The following is a 21,952-nucleotide window of genomic DNA, read 5'->3' as shown; positions in this document are numbered from 1 at the left end:
GGGGCTGGTCCCGGGGGGGGGGGGGCTGAGAGGGTGGGGAGAGGCTGGTCCCAGCGGGGGGGGGGGGCTGAGAGGGTGGGGAGAGGCTGGTCCCGGGGGGGGGCAGAGAGGGTGGGGAGGGGCTGGTCCCGGGGGGGGGGCTGAGAGGGTGGGGAGAGGCTGGTCCCGGGGGGGGGCAGAGAGGGTGGAGAGGGGCTGGTCCCGGGGGGGGGGGCTGAGAGGGTGGGGAGAGGCTGGTCCCAGCGGGGGGGGGGGGCTGAGAGGGTGGGGAGAGGCTGGTCCCGGGGGGGGCAGAGAGGGGTGGGGAGGGGCTGGTCCCGGGGGGGGGGCTGAGAGGGTGGGGAGAGGCTGGTCCCGGGGGGGGGGCTGACAGGGTGGGGAGAGGCTGGTCCCGGGGGGGGGCTGAGAGGGTGGGGAGAGGCTGGTCCCGGGGGGGGGGCTGAGAGGGTGGGGAGAGGCTGGTCCCAGCGGGGGGGAGGGCTGAGAGGGTGGGGAGAGGCTGGTCCCACCAGGGAAAGCTGGGGAGGGCTAGCCTCCCACTAGTTTGAATTAAGGGGGCTACACAGCCCTTAATTTGAACTAGTAAGTTCGAACTAGGCTTAGTCCTCGTACAATGAGGTTTATTTAGTTTGAACTAAGCGCTCCGCTAGTTTGAATTAAGTTCGAAGTAGCGGAGCGCTAGTGTAGCGCCTAGGAAAGTTAATTCGAACTAACATCCGTTAATTCAAATTAACTTTGTAGTGTAGACATACCCCTAGAAACTAACAAAACATGTGGATGGCATCGTGAGCTTCTGTGGGCACTGGCCAGTGGAAGAAGTGGGCTGTGCCCACGAAAGCTCATGATCCCATCTACATGTTTTGTTAGTCTCTACGGGACTGCACGAGTATTTCTTGTTTTTTAAGGTTTTCCAGTTACAGCCTAACACAGCTTCCCCTCTGAACCTTTGGGCAGAAGAGATGCAGTTCTACTGCCGCAAAAAGTCCTTTTGTGTGTTTTGCTTATTTCATCTAGGGAACTGGTATCAGTCCAGTTTGGGTCCAGTGCAGCTTTGTCCACTGAAACAGTGTAAGTCTGTTAGTCACAAATCACACCTTTCGCACCCCTGACCAACATAGCTATGAAGGCAAAAGCTTGTAGTGAAGGGAACAACCAAACTCTTAATTCTAATGGGGACAGATACAGCTGGGAGGAATTCCAGGGGAAAGGAAGACAGAACTGCAGAAAACTGACAAGGGAAAGCAAAGGGATATAGGGAGAAATCTATGGCCAGCCGAGCGAAGGACGGTCAGAAGGCGCTTTTAAATGCAATAGGAACACAAAGAATTCTGTCAATGTTATTGGTCTAGTAGTAGGTGGAAATGGTAGAATTATCAATAATCATGTAGAAAAAGCAGAAGTGCTCTGTATTTAGGCAGAAAACAGATGACGCCCATGGTGATGTTAACACGCTTTCCATTCTACTCATAATTTGGGAGGGTATTACACTGCAGCTACTAAAGGCAGGCATTTTTTTAAATAAGTAGATCCCGATCACTTACACCCCAGAGTTTTAAAAGAGCTGGCTGAGGAGCTAATGTTGATTGTCAATAAGTCTTGGCACCCTGGGGAAGTTCCAGAAGACTGGAAGACAGTGTGTATTGTGCCAATTTTTTTAAAAGGATAAACAGGATGAGCCAGGTAATTATAGGCCTGCCAGCTTGACGTAAATTCCTGGCACGCTAATGGAGCAGTGAATTCAGGCCTTGATTAAAAAAGAATTAAAGGAGAGTAATATTTTAATGCCAGTCAGCATGGGTTTATGGAGAACAGATCCTGTCAAATTAACGTAGTGTTTTTGATGTGACTGAAACTTTGGAAACAATAGTGGTGATGCAATAAACTTAAACAGCTGTAAGGCATTCGACTTGACACTGCGCAACGTTGTGCTTCCAAAGCAAGGAGACATACATTATATGGATCGACAGGTCTCATCAGGGAATTTCTCTCACCAGCGCTCTTTCCCTGGGTGTCCTGCAGAGAGCAGCACTCGGCCCTGCCCCATGTGCCAGCTTTATCTGTGAGCTGGCAGAAAACATAAAATCTCCACTCAAAAAGCTGACATGCCCCTCACCGACGGGGAGTGGGGGATTGCGATGAGGACAGGTCACGATTCACAGCCATCCTGCTTGCGTGGTCAATGGGCGCAATGAAAGAACGTGCGCTTAACCCAGCTCGCGGTGACTGCTTAGGAACACGAAACGCAGGCCATGCTTAGGAGATGGGCATCTCTCCTGGGAGCAGGGACGCTGCCCAAGATGTGGAGGCCATGGTGGAAAATCAGCTGGCCATAAATTCCCAGCGTGCTACTGTGGCTGGAAGAACGAATGCTATGCCAGGATGCATGGAAAGGAACATCCATCCGGAGGCGAGTGGTTATTTTACCCCTGGGGCAACAGCTGGAATAATTTGCCTGTTCTGGTGCCCACATTTCAAGTGGGGTATTGATATATCGGAAAGGGCTCCAAGAAGACCCACAGCGAATCACAGCTAGCTGGGACTGGAAGGAACTTAGGTGTTCCTTCCTCAAGGCTAACCAGGCCCTGTGTTGTTAACCAAAGGTCCATTTAGCCCAGTGTCCTGTCTACCCACAGTGGCCAATGCCAGGTGCACCAGAGGGAGTGAACAGAACCGTGATCCCTCTCCTGTTACCCATTCCCAGCTTCTGACAGACAGAGGCTAGGGACACCATTCCTACCCATCCTGGTTAACAGCCATTGATGGACCCAACCTTCATGAATTTATCTAGCTCTTATTTAAATCCTATTATAGTCTTGGCCTTTGCAACATCCTCTGGCAAGGAGTTCCACAGGTTGACTGTACATTGTATGAAGAAATACTTCCTTTTGTTTGTTTGAAACCTGCTACCTATTAATTTCATTTGGTGACACCTACTTCTTGCGTTATGAAAAGGAGTAAATAACACTTCCTTATTTACTTTCTCCGCACCGGACATGATTTTATAGACCTCTGTCATATCCCCCCTTCATCTTCTCTTTTCCAAGCTGAAAAGCTCTACTACTTAGCCAGTTACTCCCCATTTTGTCATTGCACATTTTATTTTTTCTTCCTATGTATAGTGCTTGTCTGTATTGAATTTCATTTTGTTAATTTCCAATTCTCCAATTTGTCAAGGTCATTCCGAATTTTAATCCTGTCCCCCAAAAGTGCTTGCACCCCACTCTAGCGTGGTGTCATCCGCAGATGTGGCAAGCATGCTCTCCAAGTAACTGATGGAAAATGTGGAAAAGTGCTGGACCCCAGATTAACCCTGCCACGGGCTGCCTAGGAAAATCCACCTCACCCCAGTGAGACAGCGAACCTGTGCTCAGTACTCTTTGAATGTGGCCTTTTGACCAGCTTTGCAGCCCTCTTCCACCAATTCCATCTTTCTAGAGCACATTTCCCCACCTTGCTTAGGAGCCTGTCCTGTGGGGCGGTGCTAAGACCCTTTCTGAAAACAAGATGGGACAGAGATGGCTTGGCCCATCTCCAGTCTCAGAGAAACATTAATTAGGCCAGTTAGGCAGGGTTGATGTGACTCATGCTAGTTAAGCTGGCTACTCCTTATAAGCCCATTATCTAGGCACTCACACGTTGATTGTTTCAGAATTTGTGGCCAGGAATTGCAGTTCAGGGCCTAGTGTAGAAGGCAGAGGTGAGGTTTGCGCTTCCCAGGCCTCTGGGATCTCACCTGTCCTCTGGGAGTTCTCACAGAAAGTTGCTAATGGGTCTGGGAGGGTTGCACCTCCTCCTTACATACCCCTGGGATGAATCCCATCAGGTCCTGCCAAGGCCAATGCAGCTGTTATTTAACTGTCCCTTGCCATGTGGCTTGCATTCCTCCCCTCTTGGTGCTCACAGGAACGGTGCTAAGTACCTGGCTGCAATGTACCTTGTTAGTGAAGATTGAAGCAAAATGGGCGTTAAAGACCTCAGCCTGCTTTGCTAGCAATAGAGAGGTAGCCCTGCTAGTCTGATCTTGCAAAAACAAAAGGGAAAACTATGTAGCACTTTAAAGACTAAGAAGATGGTTTAATAGGTGACAAGCCTGCTTTGATGTCAGCCATTGTTAGCCGGCCTTCCCTGTGAACTAGGAGACCCGCCCCTTCCTTTGTCTTGCTCTTCCCTAATGAATGTATCAGAGAGGCAGCCCTGTTAGCCCTAGAGACTACTCGGTTAGTCTGTATCCATGAGGTGCCACAGGACTCCTGGCCACTTTGCTAATGTATTTATAAAACCTTGTCTTAGGGCTCCTTGTATGTCCCTTGCTGGGGTAACGCACTTCTCTGCCTTAGTCTTGCTGATCTGGGGCCTGTGGGGCTGGGGCTGGGGCTGGGGCCTGTGGGGCTGGGGCTGGGGCTGTTCCTTTCTGCTCCTGCCTAGCAATGGGACATGGATCCGCTTTCTGGAGGATTCCTCGTGGGGTTTCTCAGGTCATTAAAGAGCCCCTAATGGCCTCTCCTCTCCTTGCTCTTCCCAGCCCTGCCTAGTTTGCATCTTTCATTGTGGCTCCCGGCCGAGCGCCTTTGTCCTAAGGATGGTTTCCCACGGGACCCTGGGAGTTTGTGAAAGCGCCTTTTGGGTGTCCCCTGCCCTCCCGCCCCCCTTGCACCCGCGCAATCTTTCATGTCATGGTCACTGTCACCCCCAGTTCCTTCCAGCGTCAGGTTCACACGCACCCCAGTGTGGTCAGACTCCGGGGGGGGGGGTAGCGAGGCCTGTGGGCCCAGCCTGCCTCAGCTTCTGGGGCAGCTTGGAATCATGGGTCACCCAGTCCCGTCCCCCGCCCTCGCGCAGGGCCCAGCGCCACCTAGACCGTCCCTGGCAGGTGTGTGTCCCCAGAGGGGGAGAATCCACAACCCCCCTGGGGAATTTAGTAGTAGTGTTCCCCCCCCTTCCCAGCCCCACCGGCTGTGGGCTCTGCGCCCCTTCCCCCCCCTTCCCAGCCCCGCCGGCTGTGGGCTCTGCGCCCCTTCCCCCCCTTCCCAGCCCCGCCGGCTGTGGGCTCTGCGCCCCTTCCCCCCTTCCCAGCCCCGCCGGCTGTGGGCTCTGCGCCCCTTCCCCCCCTTCCCAGCCCCGCCGGCTGTGGGCTCTGCGCCCCTTCCCCCCCACTCCAGCCCCGCCGGCTGTGGGCTCTGAGTCCCTTCCCCCCCATTCCAGCCCCGCTGGCTGTGGGCTCTGCGCCCCTTCCCCCCCTTCCCAGCCCCGCCGGCTGTGGGCTCTGCGCCCCTTCCCCCCCACTCCAGCCCCGCCGGCTGTGGGCTCTGAGTCCCTTCCCCCCCATTCCAGCCCCGCTGGCTGTGGGCTCTGCGCCCCTTCCCCCCATTCCAGCCCCGCCCGTTGGTGCGCGCTCTGTGCCACTAGCCACGTCTCCGCTGGCTCGCTCTCGCCAGCTCGCCCAGGCAGGGCAAGGCCGGGGACGTGACCCTTCTGCTCCACCCCGGGGTTCTGGAAAGACGGGGACACCCTGGAGAAAGTGACCTAGGAAAGCAGACTAGCCCCCCGGCCTATCCCCCTACGTCCCCTCGGAGCTCTCAGGTGCTGCCATGGCTGGTTCCCATCCCTCCCTACCCCGTGCTGCAGGAGGCTGGCCCCGGGATGCTGGCCAGGCCTGGCCGCCTCCCCAGCCCGCAGCCCCCCAGCAGCCAGAACCACTGGGGCATTTCCCCTCCCCGGGCTGGGGCTGAGCTCTGAGCCAGGCCTCTCCCTTGGCGCTGGCGCCACGAGGCTGCCTGCCTCTGCCGGGGGGGGGGGGTGGAAATGGGGCACAGCCCCAGGGCAGCGGATTGCAATCCCACTGGGGCTCCCCTGCCCTGCGCGGGCCCCACCTCGGGATCCTTCCTGGGTTCTCACCCTGAAGACCTGGCCCTGGGACGCACCCCCCAGAGCCGGCACCGCAACCCCCAGGCCCTGGGGGCAGGGCACTCTGGTGCAGGCTGGTCCGTAGCAGGAAGCTGTGCTGGGCAGAGAGCTGCCCGCCCTGCTGGGGGAGCCGGGGAGCCGGGCGCGTGTGAGACCAGCCACCGAGGAGGCCTGCCTGCCCTCCCCAAGCCGTGGGCCCCCCTCAGGTCCGATCGGAGCCTCTGCCGACAGGCTCCCCAGGAGAACACGCTGCCCAGCGGGAGCCACGCTCCCCCATCAGCCCTGCCCCCTCCCCATGCCAGCGCCCCGCAAGGCACGGCCAGGGCCCGCCCAGCACCCCTCGAACCCGCTGCCGGGGTGCGCGGGGTAGACAGGCGTCCAGCCCCCCATGCTGCTGCCCCTCGGGGGGAGCTGGTCCCTGGCCCACCTGGCACCTCTGCCCTCCTAGCGGGGGAGGCCCCGTGCAAACAGTGGCCCGGCAGGTTATCTGGGGCCCAGCCACAGACCAGCCCTGTGTGTGACTAAGGTGCGATAGGGCCAGGTGCAAACTCCAAGCCAGGAGCGTGAGGCTGAGCGTTATCGCTCCCCCGGGGGACTCAGGTGCCCAGCGCCGCATGTTTCCTAAGGGTGAGGCAGCTCCCGGGGGCGTGCGCGATAGCCCGGCCCTGTTAGCTCGGCGCCCCCTTCCTCGCCGCAGCGGGGCCCGGGAAATGGGTGGGAACAGCCCCGCTCTCTGCCAACACCCTGGGGTGCTCCTCCAAGCGACCCCTGCCTGAAGCCCCCGGCCAGCGCTTCTGCCCTGCTCCCTCAGCGCCCCCTGCTGGGGGAGGCGCCATGCCTGGGATCTACCACCAGCCAGTGCTCCTGCCCCGCTCCCCACAGCGCCCCCTGCTGGGGCAGGCCAGGGCTGCAGTGCCTGGGATCTACCACCAGCCAGTGCTCCTGCCCCACTCCCCACAGCGCCCCCTGCTGGGAGAGGCTGTGACTGGGGTAGCAGGAGCTCCCCCACAGCGGGTGCTCTCCTAGGCCTCAGTTGAGTAGGATGGGAGAGCAGCGGCCAAGCTCCCAGGAAGAGGGGGAGGCGCAGCCCAGATGGGCTCTAGACCCTGTAGCAGTTCGGGCCGGCAGGGTCTATTTGACCCCAGCTCTCAGCTTCTTCCCTAAGCCGTGGGCCAGGGTGCGCTCTCTCCAGCCATACTGCCAAGTGCCCAGGGCTGGGCCCAGCTCCCGTTCCTGGGGAACACGCCAGGCGAGAAGCCCGGCCGGACACCCTGGGCAGCTCCACCCTTCCGCCATGGCAGGGCTGGCGTCGCCCTTAGCTCGTGGCCGGTCAGGGCCTCGGCAGCAGGTGCAGCACGGAGGCAACGGGGCCCTTGTTGGGAGGAATCCAGCCCCTTGCAGAGCTGCCAGGGGAGCCCAGGCGGGGCACCGTCCCTTCTGGGCGTTGGCTGGGAGCCACGCCAGGCCTGCAGCTCCCGAGGCCCAGCCCAGCCGGGCGCGGACAGACTGGTGGGGCTCCCGGCAGATTCCCCAGCAAACCAGCCCCCGTGTCGGCCGCCTCGGCTGAGCATGGCATGGCATGGGCCCTGGAGCCGAGCCGCCCCTCCCTGGCACCGCCGGAGCAGGGAGGGACGCAGGGGGCACCCCAGCTCCGGGGGCTGCTACCAGGCCTACGTCCCCCCCGGAGCACAGGGAGGGGTTTCTCCGGAGAGGCCCAGACGGGAGTGTCCTTTGGGCTGTCTGGAGCAGCTGGGCGGGGATGGGCCAGCCTGAGGGGCAGGGGCAGGCTCAGCAGACGCAGGAGTACAGGGCCTGGCATTCGTGGTGCATGCAGACTGGCCTCCAGGGGGGATTTCCCTGCCGAGCGCCCTGCGGCACACGTGGCTGGCTCCCGTGGACAGCAGGGTTGTGGGCTGCTCTCAAGAGAGCCTGACCACCTCCCTCCCCCGGCCACAGACACCAACACACGCACAGATCCACCTGGCCCCCAGCCCTGCTCCCCCCACGCCTGCCCCCAGCTCCTGCCCTGGAGGGCTCCCCGCTCGGGGATTGCTTTCCTTCGGAAGTGTCTGGGGGTGCAGCCTGCACTGGGCACCCTGGGACCCGGGGACACCGAGAAGCTGCCCCGTGCCTCAGTTTCCCTGTCTGTAAAATGGGGGGTCACACTGATTCCCATGCAGGGAGGGACTGAGAGACTCAGGCGCAAGGGGCCAGACTGGCACAGGGCTGTTACAGATGCCAAGCTGGTGGGGCAGGACGGGCAGTGTCCTGGCCCAAGAAGCTCTCACGTACCCGCCTGGGGAAGACGCACAGGACGGACGTGGCCCCTGCTGCCCCGGGAGGCGATGGAGGGGGCCGACAGGAGTCAAAACCCTCCCCCAGCCCCTGGAACAAGCAGAGCCGAGTGGGAGCTGCGGAGTAAACCGGTGCCACTTTCCTGGCGGCCGCGCCCAGGCCTGCCTGGGCCCCGTGTGCTGGGGCTGGCGGGTAGCGCTGTCCCTTCGTCTCCGGGGGACTCCGTCTGGTCACCTGCAGCCCGCTTCTCCCGCTGAGCAAGAGCCGCTGCATTTCAGGCCTCGCCCCCGACGCGGTGTGCGCCTGCACATTTTGCTCAGCGGGCCCCCGTCCTACAGCCCGCTCAGGGCCGGGGGGCCAGCAGGGGACCCAGACCAGAGCCCGGGAACCCCGCAGCCAGGCCTCCGCTCACACCTCCTTCTGGTAGGAGTCGCGCCGACCGGGCTGCTGCTCCAGCGCACACACCCCGTAACGCCCGGCCTTTGCTGGGCAGTCCAGGGCAGCCTCATGGCCCGAGGCCCGGCTAGCCCCAGCCATTGACAGGGGCAGGGATCTGGGGAGCAGAGTGCGTTTGGCCCGTGCAGGGCGGTAGCTCTGGATTCCTAGAACACCCCAGAGAGCTGAGCCTCCCCTCCCCCACTCCCTGGGGACACACCCTGCCCCTCCCCGGTGGGCCGGTGTTGGGCAGGATCACGGCTCCCCGTAGGACTCGGGTGGGCTCCGGGCGGGGTGGCCAGTCGCTGGCACAAGCAGCAAAGCCAGGGCGTGTCTGCTCCCTGCCCATGCCTGGGCTCCTTGGCACGGGGGCAGCCAGGGGGCCGGGCGACGGAGCATTTTCCACCGAGCCTCACGTGCCGTCGCCCGCAGGGAGGGAACAGGCCGGGTTGGGGCTGAAACCCGCTGCCAGCCCGTGGGAGAAAGACAAACCAGCGACCCACAGACCAGTGTCTGGGCAGGAGCTGGGCTGGCCCAGCCAGACAGGCCCCTCCACCTCCACCTGCCCCGCCCCAGGCCCTCAACCCTCTTCTCTCCCTGTGTCACCCCCAGGATTAAGAACCTAAGAACGGCCAGACTGGGTCAGCCCAAAGATCCATCTAGCCCAGGGTCCTGCCTGCCCAGAGCGAGAGAACAGAACAAGGAATAATCATTTACTGTGTCCAGTTCTGGGCACCACATTTCAAGAAAGATGTGGAGAAATTGGAAAGGGTCCAGAGAAGAGCGACAAGAATGATTAAAGGTCTAGAGAACATGACCTATGAAGCCAGGCTTCATGACCTGGGCTTGTTTAGTTTGGAAAAAAGAAGATTAAGGGGGGACATGATAGCGGTTTTCAAATATCTAAAAGGGTGTCACAAGGAGGAAGGCGAAAATTTGTTCCTCTTGGTTACTGAGGACAGGACAAGGAGTAATGGGCTTAAAGTGCAGCAGGGGAGGTTTAGATTGGACATTAGGAAAAAATTCCTAACTGTCAGGGTGGTCAAATATTGGAATAAATTGCCAAGGAAGGTGGTGGAATCTCCCTCTCTGGAGATATTTAAGAACAGGTTAGATAGACATCTGTCAGGGATGGTGTAGACGGAGCTTGGTCCTGCCTTGAGGGCGGGGGGCTGGACTCGATGACCTCTCGAGGTCCCTTCCAGTCCTATGATTCTATGATTCTATGTGATCCCTCCCATCTCCCATTCTCAGTGTCTGACAGAGGCCAGGAACACCCTCCCTATCCAGCCTGGCTCACAGCCATCGAGGGACCTGTTTTCCATGGATTTATTTAGCTCTTTTTTGAACCTGTTACAGTCCTGGTCTTCACACCATCCTCTGGCGAGGAGTTCCACAGGTTGACTTGTGTGCTGGGTGAAAAAATACTTCCCTTTGTTTGGGATAAGCCTGCTACCTATGAATTTCATTTGGTGACCCCTAGTTCTTGTGTTATGGGAACTAGTCAAAAACTTTTCTTTTGTCACTTTCTCCACCCCATCATGATTGTATAGACCTCGATCATATCCCTGCTCACAGGACCTTGACCAGAGCCATAGGACCTCAGTCCTATACCTGCTCCATCATATATAGACCTCCAGCCTATCCCTGCCCTGCTCCAGCCACTGGTATGAGGCCAGCAGACACCGAACCAGCCTGGATGGCCTCTCCAAAGGGGACTTGGCGTGGGCCAGGCAGGATCTTGCCCCATCTACCCCCAGGTCTGGGGTCCCCCCCTGCACATCGGGGTCAGGGCCCAGAGGGGAAAAAGCCGACACATGGAGGTGAGCAACAACTGGGGAGTCTGTTCCCCAAAGAGCCCAGCTTTGCCCAGGGGCTCTTACCGGACTCCCCCTTCAGTGGCGCTGGGCGGTGGAGCAGGCACTGAGCAAGCCCCGGCCTGAGGAGCAGCCCGGCTGAGAGGTATTCTGTGCCGCCCTGGGGGCACTGACCCAGGGGCAGGAGCGGGCCCAGCCCTGAGCTTGGCCACTGACTGTTTTGCATCATGGAGTGTGGTGGGGTGACCCTAAGGTGCAAAGCTCAAGAGCCCCATGAGCCCCTCCCCATCCCAATCCCAAGGGCTGCCCCTGCCCTATGGAGACTGCCTGGCTGGCTGGCCCCAGGGGTGCAGGGCTGGCCCTGATCCTGCATCTCCGGCGCCCCAGGGGCAAACCCCTCCTGGCACAGCAGCCGGGCAGCTCAGCAGCACACCAAGGGTAAGCGGCAGGCAGGAAACAGGCCTAGCCTGGCGTTCCCGTCCCTCCCCCGCCCGCCTGGCAGGGCCCAGGGCTGAGCAAAGGGGACCTGGCCCCGGCTTTTCCCCGGGCAGGCGGCTGAGCTGGCACTCTGGCTTCTGAGGCCAGGGACCCAGCCAGTCCAGTGTAACAGGAAGGCTGCAGAAACCAGCCAGCCTGGGAAATAACCCCGCCCGGGATTACACACACACCTTCCCCTGGAGATCAACCCCCAGCCAGAGATCAGACACACCACCCAGCTGGCTTCCCCGCCTGACTCACCACCTAACCAAACAGCCCCACCTTCCCAGCCTAGGCCTCAGCCTGCCAGCTCCAGGCAAGTCTCCGGCAGCAGCTCCCACCTGGAGCCCGGCTCGGTGGCACAGCAGGCCGAGGGGTGGGCAGTGCTCTCAGGACAGGGGCCCTGGGCTGGGCAGGCAAATCCCCCTGAGTCAGGCCCACTAGCTCATGCCGGCCACCCTCTGGGGCTCTGCTGCAGGGATCCTGCCTCCGAGAGGCGCTGCTGGTTTGGGGGAGCAGTGGGGCTTTGTGAGACCCGTGCCCAGCTGGGCCCGTTTTAGGTGCCCTCGCCCCAGAGCTGGGCTGCCGGGCTCCATCAGGGCTGCGAGCAGCTGGGCAGAACAGACCAGCGTGGGGAAGGGTTTGCAGGCAGGAAAACCCCAGGCCCCCCGCAACGCTCAAGGAAAATCCCAGCTCCTGCGCCCGCCCTTGCTCCTCCTCCTCCCCCCTTCCCAGATGGCCTGGGGCTCCAAGTCAGCTCCTGAGACCCACCCCCCAGCCTGGAGGGCAAACCATCCATGGGGCAGTCCCTTGGGGAGCTAGGAAGGACCACCCCCTCCCAGCCAAAGGGCCAGCCCTGCAGGTGGGACAGGTTCAGCCCCGCTGCGACTGGGGCTCAGCCCAGGGCTTGGGAAGGAGCTGGATTGCCCCTGCTGCCCCCATGCCAGCCCCACAGGGGAGCAGGGAGCCAGCCAGAGGGTCACCCTGGCCCACTCCCAGCTAGCTGGTGCACCCCCTCCCCCATGGACACATGTGCGCACACACGGAGGGAGGCGTGTGCACACGCACGCAGCCCGGTAAGGCTGCAACACCTTTTCCCCAGCCTGCTGCACCCGTAGGAGGGGCCTGAGTCATGAGCAGGGCCCAGCCCTTGACAAGGGTGCAGCTCCTTTCGGCTGTACGGGGAGAACCGGGGCAGGGCCCTTGGGACCCTGCGGGGAGGGGATGGCCCCTGCCTGGCCCTGCTGGGGGCACAGGGGCTGCCCCTGGCTGCGTGCAGCCACCTGGCAGGTTCTCTGGCCCAGGCAATATTCTGGCTGCACAGGGACTCCCTGTCAGGTCTGTGCAAGCCCCAGCCCTCTGGGCCGTGCATGTGTCATGGGTAATTGGCCGTGGGAGGGATGGAGCCAGACCTGCTGGCTGGGCTTGGGCCGTGCCAACAAGGCCGCCTTAGTCACTGGCCAGTAATGCAGAAGGAAACCTCAGTGGAGTGAAACCAGCAGGTAGCTGGGGGCGGGGCTGGCACGGGGGGCAGGACGGCTGGGTCCCTCTGCGCTGCGGGGTCCAGCGGCTGGCGCACAGGACAGGGACACCAGCCCTTCGGCCCAGACTTGCCACGGGCAGGTCCTGTCACCCCACGCCTTGACTGCCACGTCTGCCAAATGGGGAAACCGAGGCAGGGGCCGTGCCATAAGTGACACGCCTGCGCGCTCCGAAGTGCTGCCGCTCACGCACGGGGCCAAGCCACAAGGCCAAGGGCGTAGCCAGCCCTCCCCAGCCCACGCGCCGGCTCCAGCCAGCCAGCCCGCCTCGGCGCCCAGCCCGGAGAAAGGGGCAACGCCAGCTCGGCCGACTCCGGGGCAGGCCTTTATTTTCCATCCCAGCACAAGGGTTTGCAAACGGGGGAGGAACATTTCCAAGTGGGGGGCACCCAAGCAGCAAAATGTCAATTGGGGGGCCCCACAGCTCCTTCCAACCCACCCCCATCCCCGCCCCCGCCTGGCCTGTGCTGGTACCAAGGGGGCTTGGGAACCGGCGGGGACCCAACTGCGGCTCTTTCACAAAGTTTAGGAAGCAGCCTGGCCGCGGGGTTGGGAGCTAGGGCTGGTTGGCTGGCACTGGCAGGCTCCCCCCTCCCCCCCCCCAGGGGTTTCCCAGCTGGGGCACTTGCTTCCCACCCTCCTCTCCACATTCACCCCGCAGCGGGAGCCCTGCCAAGAAAGCGCAGGGCGGCCCTGGGCGGACGGGCCCTGGCGAACAGGGACACGCTGGGGAGCCCCCGCCACGCTGCCTGGGGCTCGGCCGGCCGGACCCGGCTCCCTCTGGAGGGGCGAGCCAGGTGCTCCCCCGTCTGCAGCTGGAGGAGGGTTTTGTCCACAGGGGAGGCCCCGCCCTACAGTAACATCCGAGGGGCCCGGGGCCGGGCCGGGCCGGGCCGGGCAGTCTCTGGCCGCTCACAGGTGTCGCTTCATGTGCAGCGCCAGGTGGTCGGAGCGGGAGAAGGCGCGCTCGCACAGGTGGCAGTGGAAGGGCCGGTGCCCCGTGTGCTTGCGGTAGTGCCGGGTCAGCTCGTCGGAGCGGGCGAACTTCCAGCCGCAGCCCTCCCAGCTGCAGTGGTAGGGCTTCTCGCCTGCGGGCAAGGGTTAGCTGTGGGGGGCGGGGAGCAGCCGGGGGGCTCCCTGCGCGGGGCACGGAGCCTGCCCGCCCTCCGTGTCCGGCTTGTGGGGCGGGATCGGGCCCCCTTTCCTGCTCCCGGTCCCCGCCCCCCGGAATCCCACAGCCCCGCCAAAGGAGGACTCCCCTCGCCCGCGAGCCCTGGGAAGGGAGGCAGGGGGGAGTCGGGCACCCCAAGTGCGCTGGCGGGTGGACAGGAGCTGGCCGGAGAGCGCTAAGGGAGGGAGGTCCGGGCGGAGCCGCGCCCCGGGGGAGCCCTGGGGGGGTTCGGGTGCTGGGGGAGTCCGGGCGGAGCCGCGCCCCGGGGGAACCCTGGGGGTGGGGGGGGATCAGGGCGCAACGGAGCCCTGGGGGGGTTCGGGCGCCGGGGGGGGGCGGAGCAGCGCCCCGGGGGAGCCCTGCGGGGGTTCGGGTGCTGGGGGAGTCCGGGCGGAGCCGCGCCCCGGGGGAGCCCTGGGGGGGTTCGGGTGCTGGGGGAGTCCGGGCGGAGCCGCGCCCCAGGGGAACCCTGGGAGGGTTCGGGTGCTGGGGGAGTCCGGGCGGAGCCGCGCCCCAGGGGAACCCTGGGAGGGTTCGGGTGCTGGGGGGGTCCGGGCGGAGCCGCGCCCCGGGGGAGCCCTGGGGTTGGGGGGATCAGGGCGCAACGGAGCCCTGGGGGGGTTCGGGCGCCGGGGGGGGGTCAGGGCGGAGCCGCGCCCCGGGGTCTCCTTACCCGTGTGCGTCCGCATGTGCGCCTTGAGGTGCGAGCTCTTGGTGTAGGTCTTGCCGCAGCCGGGGTAGTCGCAGCTGTGCGCGGCCGTGCGCTTCCTGGCCCAGGCCCGGCGGCCGCGCTTGGCTTTGCAGTCTCCCGGGGGACCGGCGGGGGGGCAGAACTCCAGGCCCGGCGAGTGGGGCGGCGTCACCAGCAGCCCGGGCAGCGGCTCCCGGAACAGGCTGAAGTGTCCGTGGAACTGGGCCGGCAGGGGGGCGGCGAAGTGGGGCGCGTAGCAGGGCGGGGGCCGCGCGTAGTGCGGGGCGGCCCGGCCCGGGTGCAAGTCGCCCAGCGCCAGGCCCGGCTCCTCGGGGGGCCCCAGCCGCGGGGGGAAGCCGTGGGGCGCGTGGGGCTGCGGCTGCATCCCAAAGGGCGCGTGGTCCCGGGCGCCGGGCCCCAGGTACCCGCCCGCCGGGCCCAGCAGGCACGCCCGCTCCTCCTCCGGCTCCGTCTTGATGCGGGCCCCCAGCGGCGCCCTGTGCTCCGGGGGCAGCCCGCCGGAGGCGCACAGCTCCGCGTACTCCCGCCCGGACAGCTCCGCCGTGAGCAGCTCGGCCATGTAGCTGTGGCTCTCGGGGTAGGGGGCCCCCAGCCTGCCGGGGGGCGCGTAGGAGCCATCGCTGTCGCCGGCGGGACCGCAGCTCTCCGGGGTGTCGGGCAGGGGATAGGCAGGGCCGTGCGGCTGGCTGGCGCTGTGCGCCAGGATGAAATCCAGGTCCACGAACTGGCCCAGCTCGTCCTCCTCCCGCTTGATCCCGGCGCAGCCGCCCTCCATGGCGGGGAAGCGGAACGGCTGACCCTGCAGGGCGGAGAAGGGGCGGTCAGGGCCGGGCGCCCCAGAGTCCAGGGCCGGGCACCCCACCGCAGAAGCGGGTCGCGCTTGGTGGCGACGGGACCCCGGCAGAGCAGGGCGCGTCTGGCGCGCGCGTCAGCCCGACCCCCTCGAATTGGGACAGGTGGCCCGAAAGTACCCCCAGACCGCTAGGCCAGCCCGGGACATCCCCCCCCCTCCCAGGCCGCTGCCCCCTGGGGTCAACCCGCACCGCGCCCAAAGGAGCGACTCACTCCTGGCCCGCCGGGCGTCCGCTCCTGCGCAGCGCGTGGGACAGCTCCCCAGGGCCGCCTTGTCTCCCCTAGCCGGCCCCGCCAGGCTCCCTCTCCCGCAGCCTGGCCGCCCCCACAGGGCTCCCTCTGCCCCCAGCCTGCCCGCTCCCCCCAGCCGAGCCCCCCCAGCGCCCTCTCTACCTCCCGCCTGGCCGCCCCCGTGCGCTGCACTGCCCCGCTGGCGTTACTACAGCCCCTACCCAAACTTCCCGGCCACTCCGCGCCGCCCCCCCAGACGCACCCGGGTCCCTACAGAGCCCCAACCGCCTTTCTCCAGCCCCCCCCCTTACTTGGAGCAGCAGCCCCGGCTTGTCCTCCGTGGGCAGCAGGCCGGCAAAGGTGGCGATGGGCGGGAGCGCGGCGCCGGCCATGGCGCGCTGGCCCCGGGGGCGCACGGGCAGGCGAGGGGCTGGAAGCTCCCGCGGCCTCAGGGACTCTCCGAACAGCCCCGCTCTAGCGCGGCCCGGGCCGGCTCTCCAGCTGTTAACAGCCCCCTCGCGCCCTCATTGGCCCGCACCTGTTCGGCTGGGCACAGACCTGCTCAGCCCATTGGCCACAGCGGCCACGGGCACGCCCCCGCCCCGCCCCCGCGCAGAGCCGCCCCGCGTGGGGCCGCGAGTTGCTGCGGGGCAGAGGCCCGGGTCCGGCCCGCTGGCTGCAAGCCCGGGAAACGCGGGCAGCCCCGGGGGCAAGGGCCGGCGCCTGGAGGAGATGGGGGGGGGGGCTGCTCCCAACAGATCTGAGCCAGACAGGAATCCGGGCGGGCTCCGTGTAGCGCCGAGGGGGTGTGAACCGGAGCGTGTGTGTGCGCGCGTGCCAGGTGCGCGCACGTGTGCTGGGGCTGGGCACCCCGAGCCCTCTGGTTTTCTGTGACGGTGTCTGACGAGTTCTTCCCACTCCAGCTGACTGCGCTAACTAGGGCGTGCGCCTTGTCTGTCCACAGCGATTAGCGTCTTGTTCTGGGGATGCGAGTCTCAGCGCCTTGGCACACAGAGCCGGGCGTGCGCGCGCAAGGCGCAACTTGTGCGGGCAAATGGGACAGGGTGCGCATGGGGCAGTGCCTGTAAGGAGCAATGTGCCCGCGCAAGGCTCAGTGCGTGCAAGGCGCAATGTGCCCGCGTAAGGTTCTGTGCGTGTAAGGCGCAATGTGCCCGCGCAAGGAGCAGTGCGTGCAAGGCGCAATGTGCCTGCGCAAGGAGCAGTGCGTGCAAGGCGCAATGTGCCCGCGCAAGGCTCAGTGCGTGTAAGGTGCCCTGTGCGCGCGCAAGGCGCAGTGCGTGTAAAGCGCAATGTGCCCGCGCAAGGCTCAGTGCTGTAAGGCGCAATGTGCCGGCGCAAGGCTCAGTGCGTGCAAGGCGCAATGTGCCCGCGCAAGGCTCAGTGCGTGCAAGGCGCAATGTACCCGCGCAAGGCTCAGTGCGTGTAAGGTGCCCTGTGCGCGCGCAAGGCGCAGTGTGCGGCGAGAATTGCCCTTCTATCAAATTCCCCCGCCCCCCATTGCTCCGGCTGCTGATCTCAGCTGCGCTGCGAGCCTGCCCTGTGCAAACCCTACGCCCATCAGTGCACCTGATGCGGGGGGGAGATGGCTCGGATGCGGGGGCCGGGCTGAAGAATCGGGTTTGGGGCCGGGCTAGGGGCTTGGGGTTCAGGGTCTAGGCTGAGTGTGGGGCTCAGATTCAGGGCATGGGCGGATTCCGAGCCCTGCGGGGAGCTCCGGGGAGCTCCGGGCCGGCAGATCCCGCGTGCAGTGCAGTGCGTGGCTGGCCCGGCTCCAGCCGGTGCCGGGAACGCGCCCTTGCTGCTGGCTGCGGGGCAGAGATAAGGTTATCTGCCCGAGCCGCGCTCCGCGGGGCTTTCCAGCCCGGCCACCTGGCCCAGAGCGCGGCTGGCTCCCCCGCGGCCCGCGACAAGAGTAACCGCCCTGCTGCCCCACACCGCTCCCCGGACAGCGGTGGCAGGCCCGCGGTCCGCAGCCACACACCAGAGGGGAGAGCGGGCTCGCCTCAGCAGCGAGAGACCAGCCCCCTCCCCGTCCCCGCCGGAGTCTCTCCAAAGCCCTCGGCCGGGCAGGCGGGGGGAGCCGGCCGGAGCCCGGGGAATCTCCCACGCGGGCCCTAGAGTGCCCGGAGTTCCGGCGCGCAGCCGGCAGCCCCTCTGCCCCGGCCCCTTTCCAGGTGAACCCGCCCCTCTGACACCAGGGGCGGCGAGGCAGAGACGCCGGGGGGGGGGGGGGGACGACAGAGGGGACAGACCCCGCTCCCGCAGCTCCCAACACCGGCCCCGCTGGGGCTGTTCTCGGCTCACAGGGGGCCCGGGGCAGGATGCTCTGCTTTAACTGCACCGACCGCGGGGGCGGAGCGCGCCGAGCAAGCCCCCCGGCTTGGGGGGCAGCTGGCAAGGTGTGGGGCGGACGGTCGCTACAGCCCCTCCCCGGGACGCTGCCCCCCTGCAATGCCCGGGGGGTCCCGCAGGCGGGGAAGCGCCGCAGCCCAGCCCGGAGCCACCGGCTCTTATCGGCTCCCGGCAGCTTTCCCCCGCTGCCGGGAACAAACACAATGTTATCGCCCGGCCAGAGCCGCTGCCGCCCCAGCCCGGGTCCGAACCCGCAGCCCCAGCGCCAGCGAGCGGGCCGTCAGCCCCGCGGGGGCCCGGCTGGGTTCGGCCCGCTGCGCTGCCAGCCAGCCGCGGGGCACGTTGGGGGTTGGGGGGAGGCGCGGGCCGGGCCGGGGGGGGTTCATTCCCCGCGTTGCCCGGTGGCTCTGGGGTGCGCTGTGAATCGCCGGGAGTGGCCGCGGCGGGTGGGGGAGGGGCGGGCCGGGCCCTTCAGCCTAGGAGCCTTTGCGGCTTTTCCAGAGGCCGGGAGTTCCGCAGCCTTCGCCCGGTCCCCTCCCGCCCCGCCGCGTGTCCGAGCGCGCTGCGCCATCGCTGCCAGCCCCGAGATCCCCCTCGCTCGGGTCCCTCCCTCCACTGGGCCTTGGAATTACAGCCCCGGGGCCCAGGCTGCGTCTCAGCCCTTGCTGGGGGTGCAGGGCGCAGGCTGCCGGGGAGGAAACAGCCTGTCCTCGGTCACCGCAGCAGCGCGGGGCCAGGCGAGACGGGCCTCTGCTCAGCTCCAGCGGGGGAGGGGGCATGTGCCCTGGCTGGGACAGGTCCATGTTCCTCTGCCCCCTGCGCTCCCCAGCAAACTGGGCCCTTTCTCTCCTGCTCACCAAGGGGAAGGGCCAGCCATGTCCCTCAGCCCCCTGCTGGCCCTAAAGGGTTCCTGAGGCGGGAGGCTCAGGGCTGGGACAGTCCAGGAAGGGGGGTGCCCCCGGCCAGCCCCTTTCACCTGCCTGGGGACTTGGTCTCTTTCCTGGTTGGCTTTAAGAGGAGCAGGCCCATCCCTGGCTCATCCCATTGTCCTGGTCCACCCAAGCCCCGACCTCGCTTTACGTTATGGGCAGAGGGCGCTGGAGGCCGAGTTGGGAGATCCTAGGCCTCGCCGTTAGGAGGAGTCCCGGAGCAGACAGACGCACGGACAGAGGGACAGACACACCCACTCAAATGCTCCATAGATGTTGCCGACTCTGCGCCTGCGGCAAACAGGCCAGCTCCCATGCGAGGTGCCCAAAACATTCGTAAAAACTGACAGCCAGTCAGGCCCAGGAGTCTTCCCAGGCAGCCCCGAAAGCCTCCTCTACCCCGGTTAGGGATCAGAACCCTAAACCTCAGGAGTCAGCCAGTCCAGCACCCAGCCCAAGGCAGGATTAGACGTGCCTGCTCCTTCTCTAGGGCAAGGAAGAGCTAGAAAAACGTAATTCAAGGGAAAGTAGTGCACAGATCTGGCCTGTGGATACGGTGTACACAATCACACACACACGATCACAAACATACACACAATCACACACACACAATCACACACACATACAGAGTTTAGTTCATTTCAACAAAAGGCGATGGGTGTGACAAGCGATGGAAGTGTGGCCAAACATGCACAGACTCACAACCGTGCACATCAACGCACGCTCACACACACACACGTGCACGCACACGTGTGCACTCACACACAGATGCACCCTCCCCTCTAGGCTGCCTGCTCTGCGTGGGGCGGGCTCTGCTTTGATCTCTGGCTGGCCCTGCTGGCAGCCAGTTGTGCCTCTGTGCTGCGGCTGGGGGCTGGTTTGTTGTGGGGCTCTCTCGGCCCTTCGCCTTTCTCTTTTATACCTGTTATTTTTAACTCTGCCTACGCAAATCCAGATCCGGAATGAGCAGCGGCCCCGGGCCAAGGGGAAATGGACTTGGTGCAAATTTCCTGCCCTTTTTACCTCTCTTCCTCTATTACACGCTAACGGCACCCTCCCCCCCCCATTAACTTTCACTGTTGCAGGAAAACTCAAAGCAAGAGGCTGTGTGCACGAGAGGCAGCGGGGCCCAGCCGCACGGGCGACTACACCCGTTGTGCAGGGCCCGGGTGGGCTGAGGGCACCGGCGGCTGGTTCCCACGGGTGAGAACAGGGGCCTTGTGGGAGACGCCGGGATGAGCAGACATTCTCGGCTCCCCCGCAAACTCGTGGCCTCCTCCTGCACTCCTCGCACCTGCAGAGCCCCCACTGCAGCCTAAGCCCCCCAGGGTGGTCTCAACACACCTGCAGCCAGCCAGGATCCAGGCCTCACTGGGCGGCCAGCTGCCCAGAGGTGGCGAAGGTCAGTGACGTGGTGACACGGAGGGAAAAGGGGACGTTTTCGGCTTCTTTGTGATGACCACATGCTCACCCGCCACGAAATCGGCTTTGCCACGGGAGGGCGGGAGTCAGAGGAGCAGGTTTGGTTTCCTGAGCTGCCTTCTGTTCTGGAGCCTTTCAGGGGCACGTTCGGGGCTTTCTCCCCCGCCACAAGGCCTCAAAACTCGTTTTCCTTGCAGGACGAATGTTGCAATTGTCCACGTGACTCCAGGAGCAGGGGCTTGGAGGAAGCCAATAATTATCATGAGACTCATACATGAGCTATAAACTGGACACATTCTCACTCTTTAACTGAAAGTGTATGGAGGGGGAGGTTGTGAACTTTACACAAAGAGGCTCTTTCTCCCAGATGTTTATTAAGCATAATTGTTAAATAGGATTTACCAGAGTGTTTCAAAGAGTCCAGGAGTCACTTGTCCCTTCTGCTATTAATCTCCAATTACCAGAGTGTCCTCCAGGGTAGATCAAGCTGATTTCTAATGCAAAACTGAGGCAGAAAAGAACAATTCCCAAAATAACCCCACGCCAATCGCCCCTTCCAGGCCTCCTTCCTAAGGAATACGCAAGGGGGAACAGCCCAACCTCTTGTAGTATCACAGAATCCCAGGGCTGGAGGAGATCTCAGGAGGCATCAGGTCCAGCCCCCTGCCCAAAGCAGGACCAATCCCAACTCAATCATCCCAGCCAGCGCTTGGTCAAGCCGGGACTTAAACACCTCTAGGGATGGAGATTCCACCCCCGCCCTAGGGAACCCGTCCCAGCGCTTCCCCACCCGTCTAGGGAAAGAGTTTTTCCTAATATCCAACCTAGTCATCCCCCCTGTAACTTGAGCCCATTGCTCCTTGTTCTGCCACCTGCCCCCACTGAGAACAGCCTCTCCCCAGCCTCTTTGGAACCCCCACAGGTAGTAGCAGGCGGCTCTCAAATCCCCCCTCACTCTTCTCTTCTGCAGACTGAACAAGCCCAAATCCCTCAGCCTCTCCCCATAGGTCGTGTGCTCCAGCCCCCTCAGCATTTTGGTCGCCCTCCGCTGGACCCTCTCCAATGTGTCACATCCTTTCTGTAACAGGGGGCCCAGAACTGGACGCAACACTCCATGGCTACGTCTACACTGGCATGATTTTCCACAAATGCTTTTAACAGAAAAGTTTTTCCGTTAAAAGCATTTGCGGAAAAGAGCATCTAGATTGGCACGCAAAATACAGGACCGTGTAGCACTTTAAAGACTAACAAGATGGTTTATTAGATGATGAGCTTTCCTGGGCCAGACCCACTTCCCACGAAAGCTCATCATCTAATAAACCACCTTGTTAGTCTTTAAAGTGCTACATAGTCCTGCATTTTGCTTCAGCTACACCAGACTCACACGGCTACATTTCTATCACTATTCTAGATTGGCACGGGCGCTTTTCCACAAAAGCCCTTTTTGCGGAAAAGCATCCGTGACAATCTAGATGCGGTTTTGCGCAAGAAAGCCCCCAGCGCCATTTTCACCATCGGGACTTTTTTGCGCAAAACAGTTTTTAGCGTCTGCACTGGCCCTCTTGTGCAAAAACATTTCCAGAAAAGGGCTTTTGCCCAAATCAGAATGTCAAAGCATTTGCGCAAGAAGCACTGATTTCGGACAGTAGAACGTCAGGGCTTTTGTGCAAAATCAAGTGACCAGTGTAGACAGCTGGTAAGTTTTTGCAGAAAAACTTGCCAGTCTAGACGCAGCCCAGCTGTGGCCTCATCAGAGCCGTATAAAGGGGAATAATGACATTTCTGGATCTTCT

General features: G+C 63.4%; 1 protein-coding gene across 1 annotated transcript; it reads right to left on the bottom strand.

The window, feature by feature from the left end:
- Positions 1-10,299: 10,299 nt before the first annotated feature.
- Positions 10,300-15,942, bottom strand: LOC142830523 (Krueppel-like factor 4). Its single transcript, XM_075935801.2, has 3 exons — positions 15,747-15,942; positions 14,314-15,151; positions 10,300-13,557 (listed from the first exon to the last, which is right to left on the bottom strand). Exons 1-3 carry the CDS (start codon positions 15,825-15,827, stop codon positions 13,382-13,384), a joined length of 1,095 nt encoding a protein of 364 aa, XP_075791916.1. The 5' UTR covers positions 15,828-15,942; the 3' UTR covers positions 10,300-13,381.
- Positions 15,943-21,952: the final 6,010 nt, after the last annotated feature.

This window comes from Pelodiscus sinensis, chromosome 9 (genome assembly GCF_052426305.1).
Source record: "Pelodiscus sinensis isolate ZL-2025 chromosome 9, ASM5242630v1, whole genome shotgun sequence".
Classification (NCBI taxonomy): Eukaryota; Metazoa; Chordata; order Testudines; family Trionychidae; genus Pelodiscus; species Pelodiscus sinensis.
Note: the sequence above shows the minus strand (reverse complement) of the source record. Positions and strands in the feature narration are given on the sequence as shown.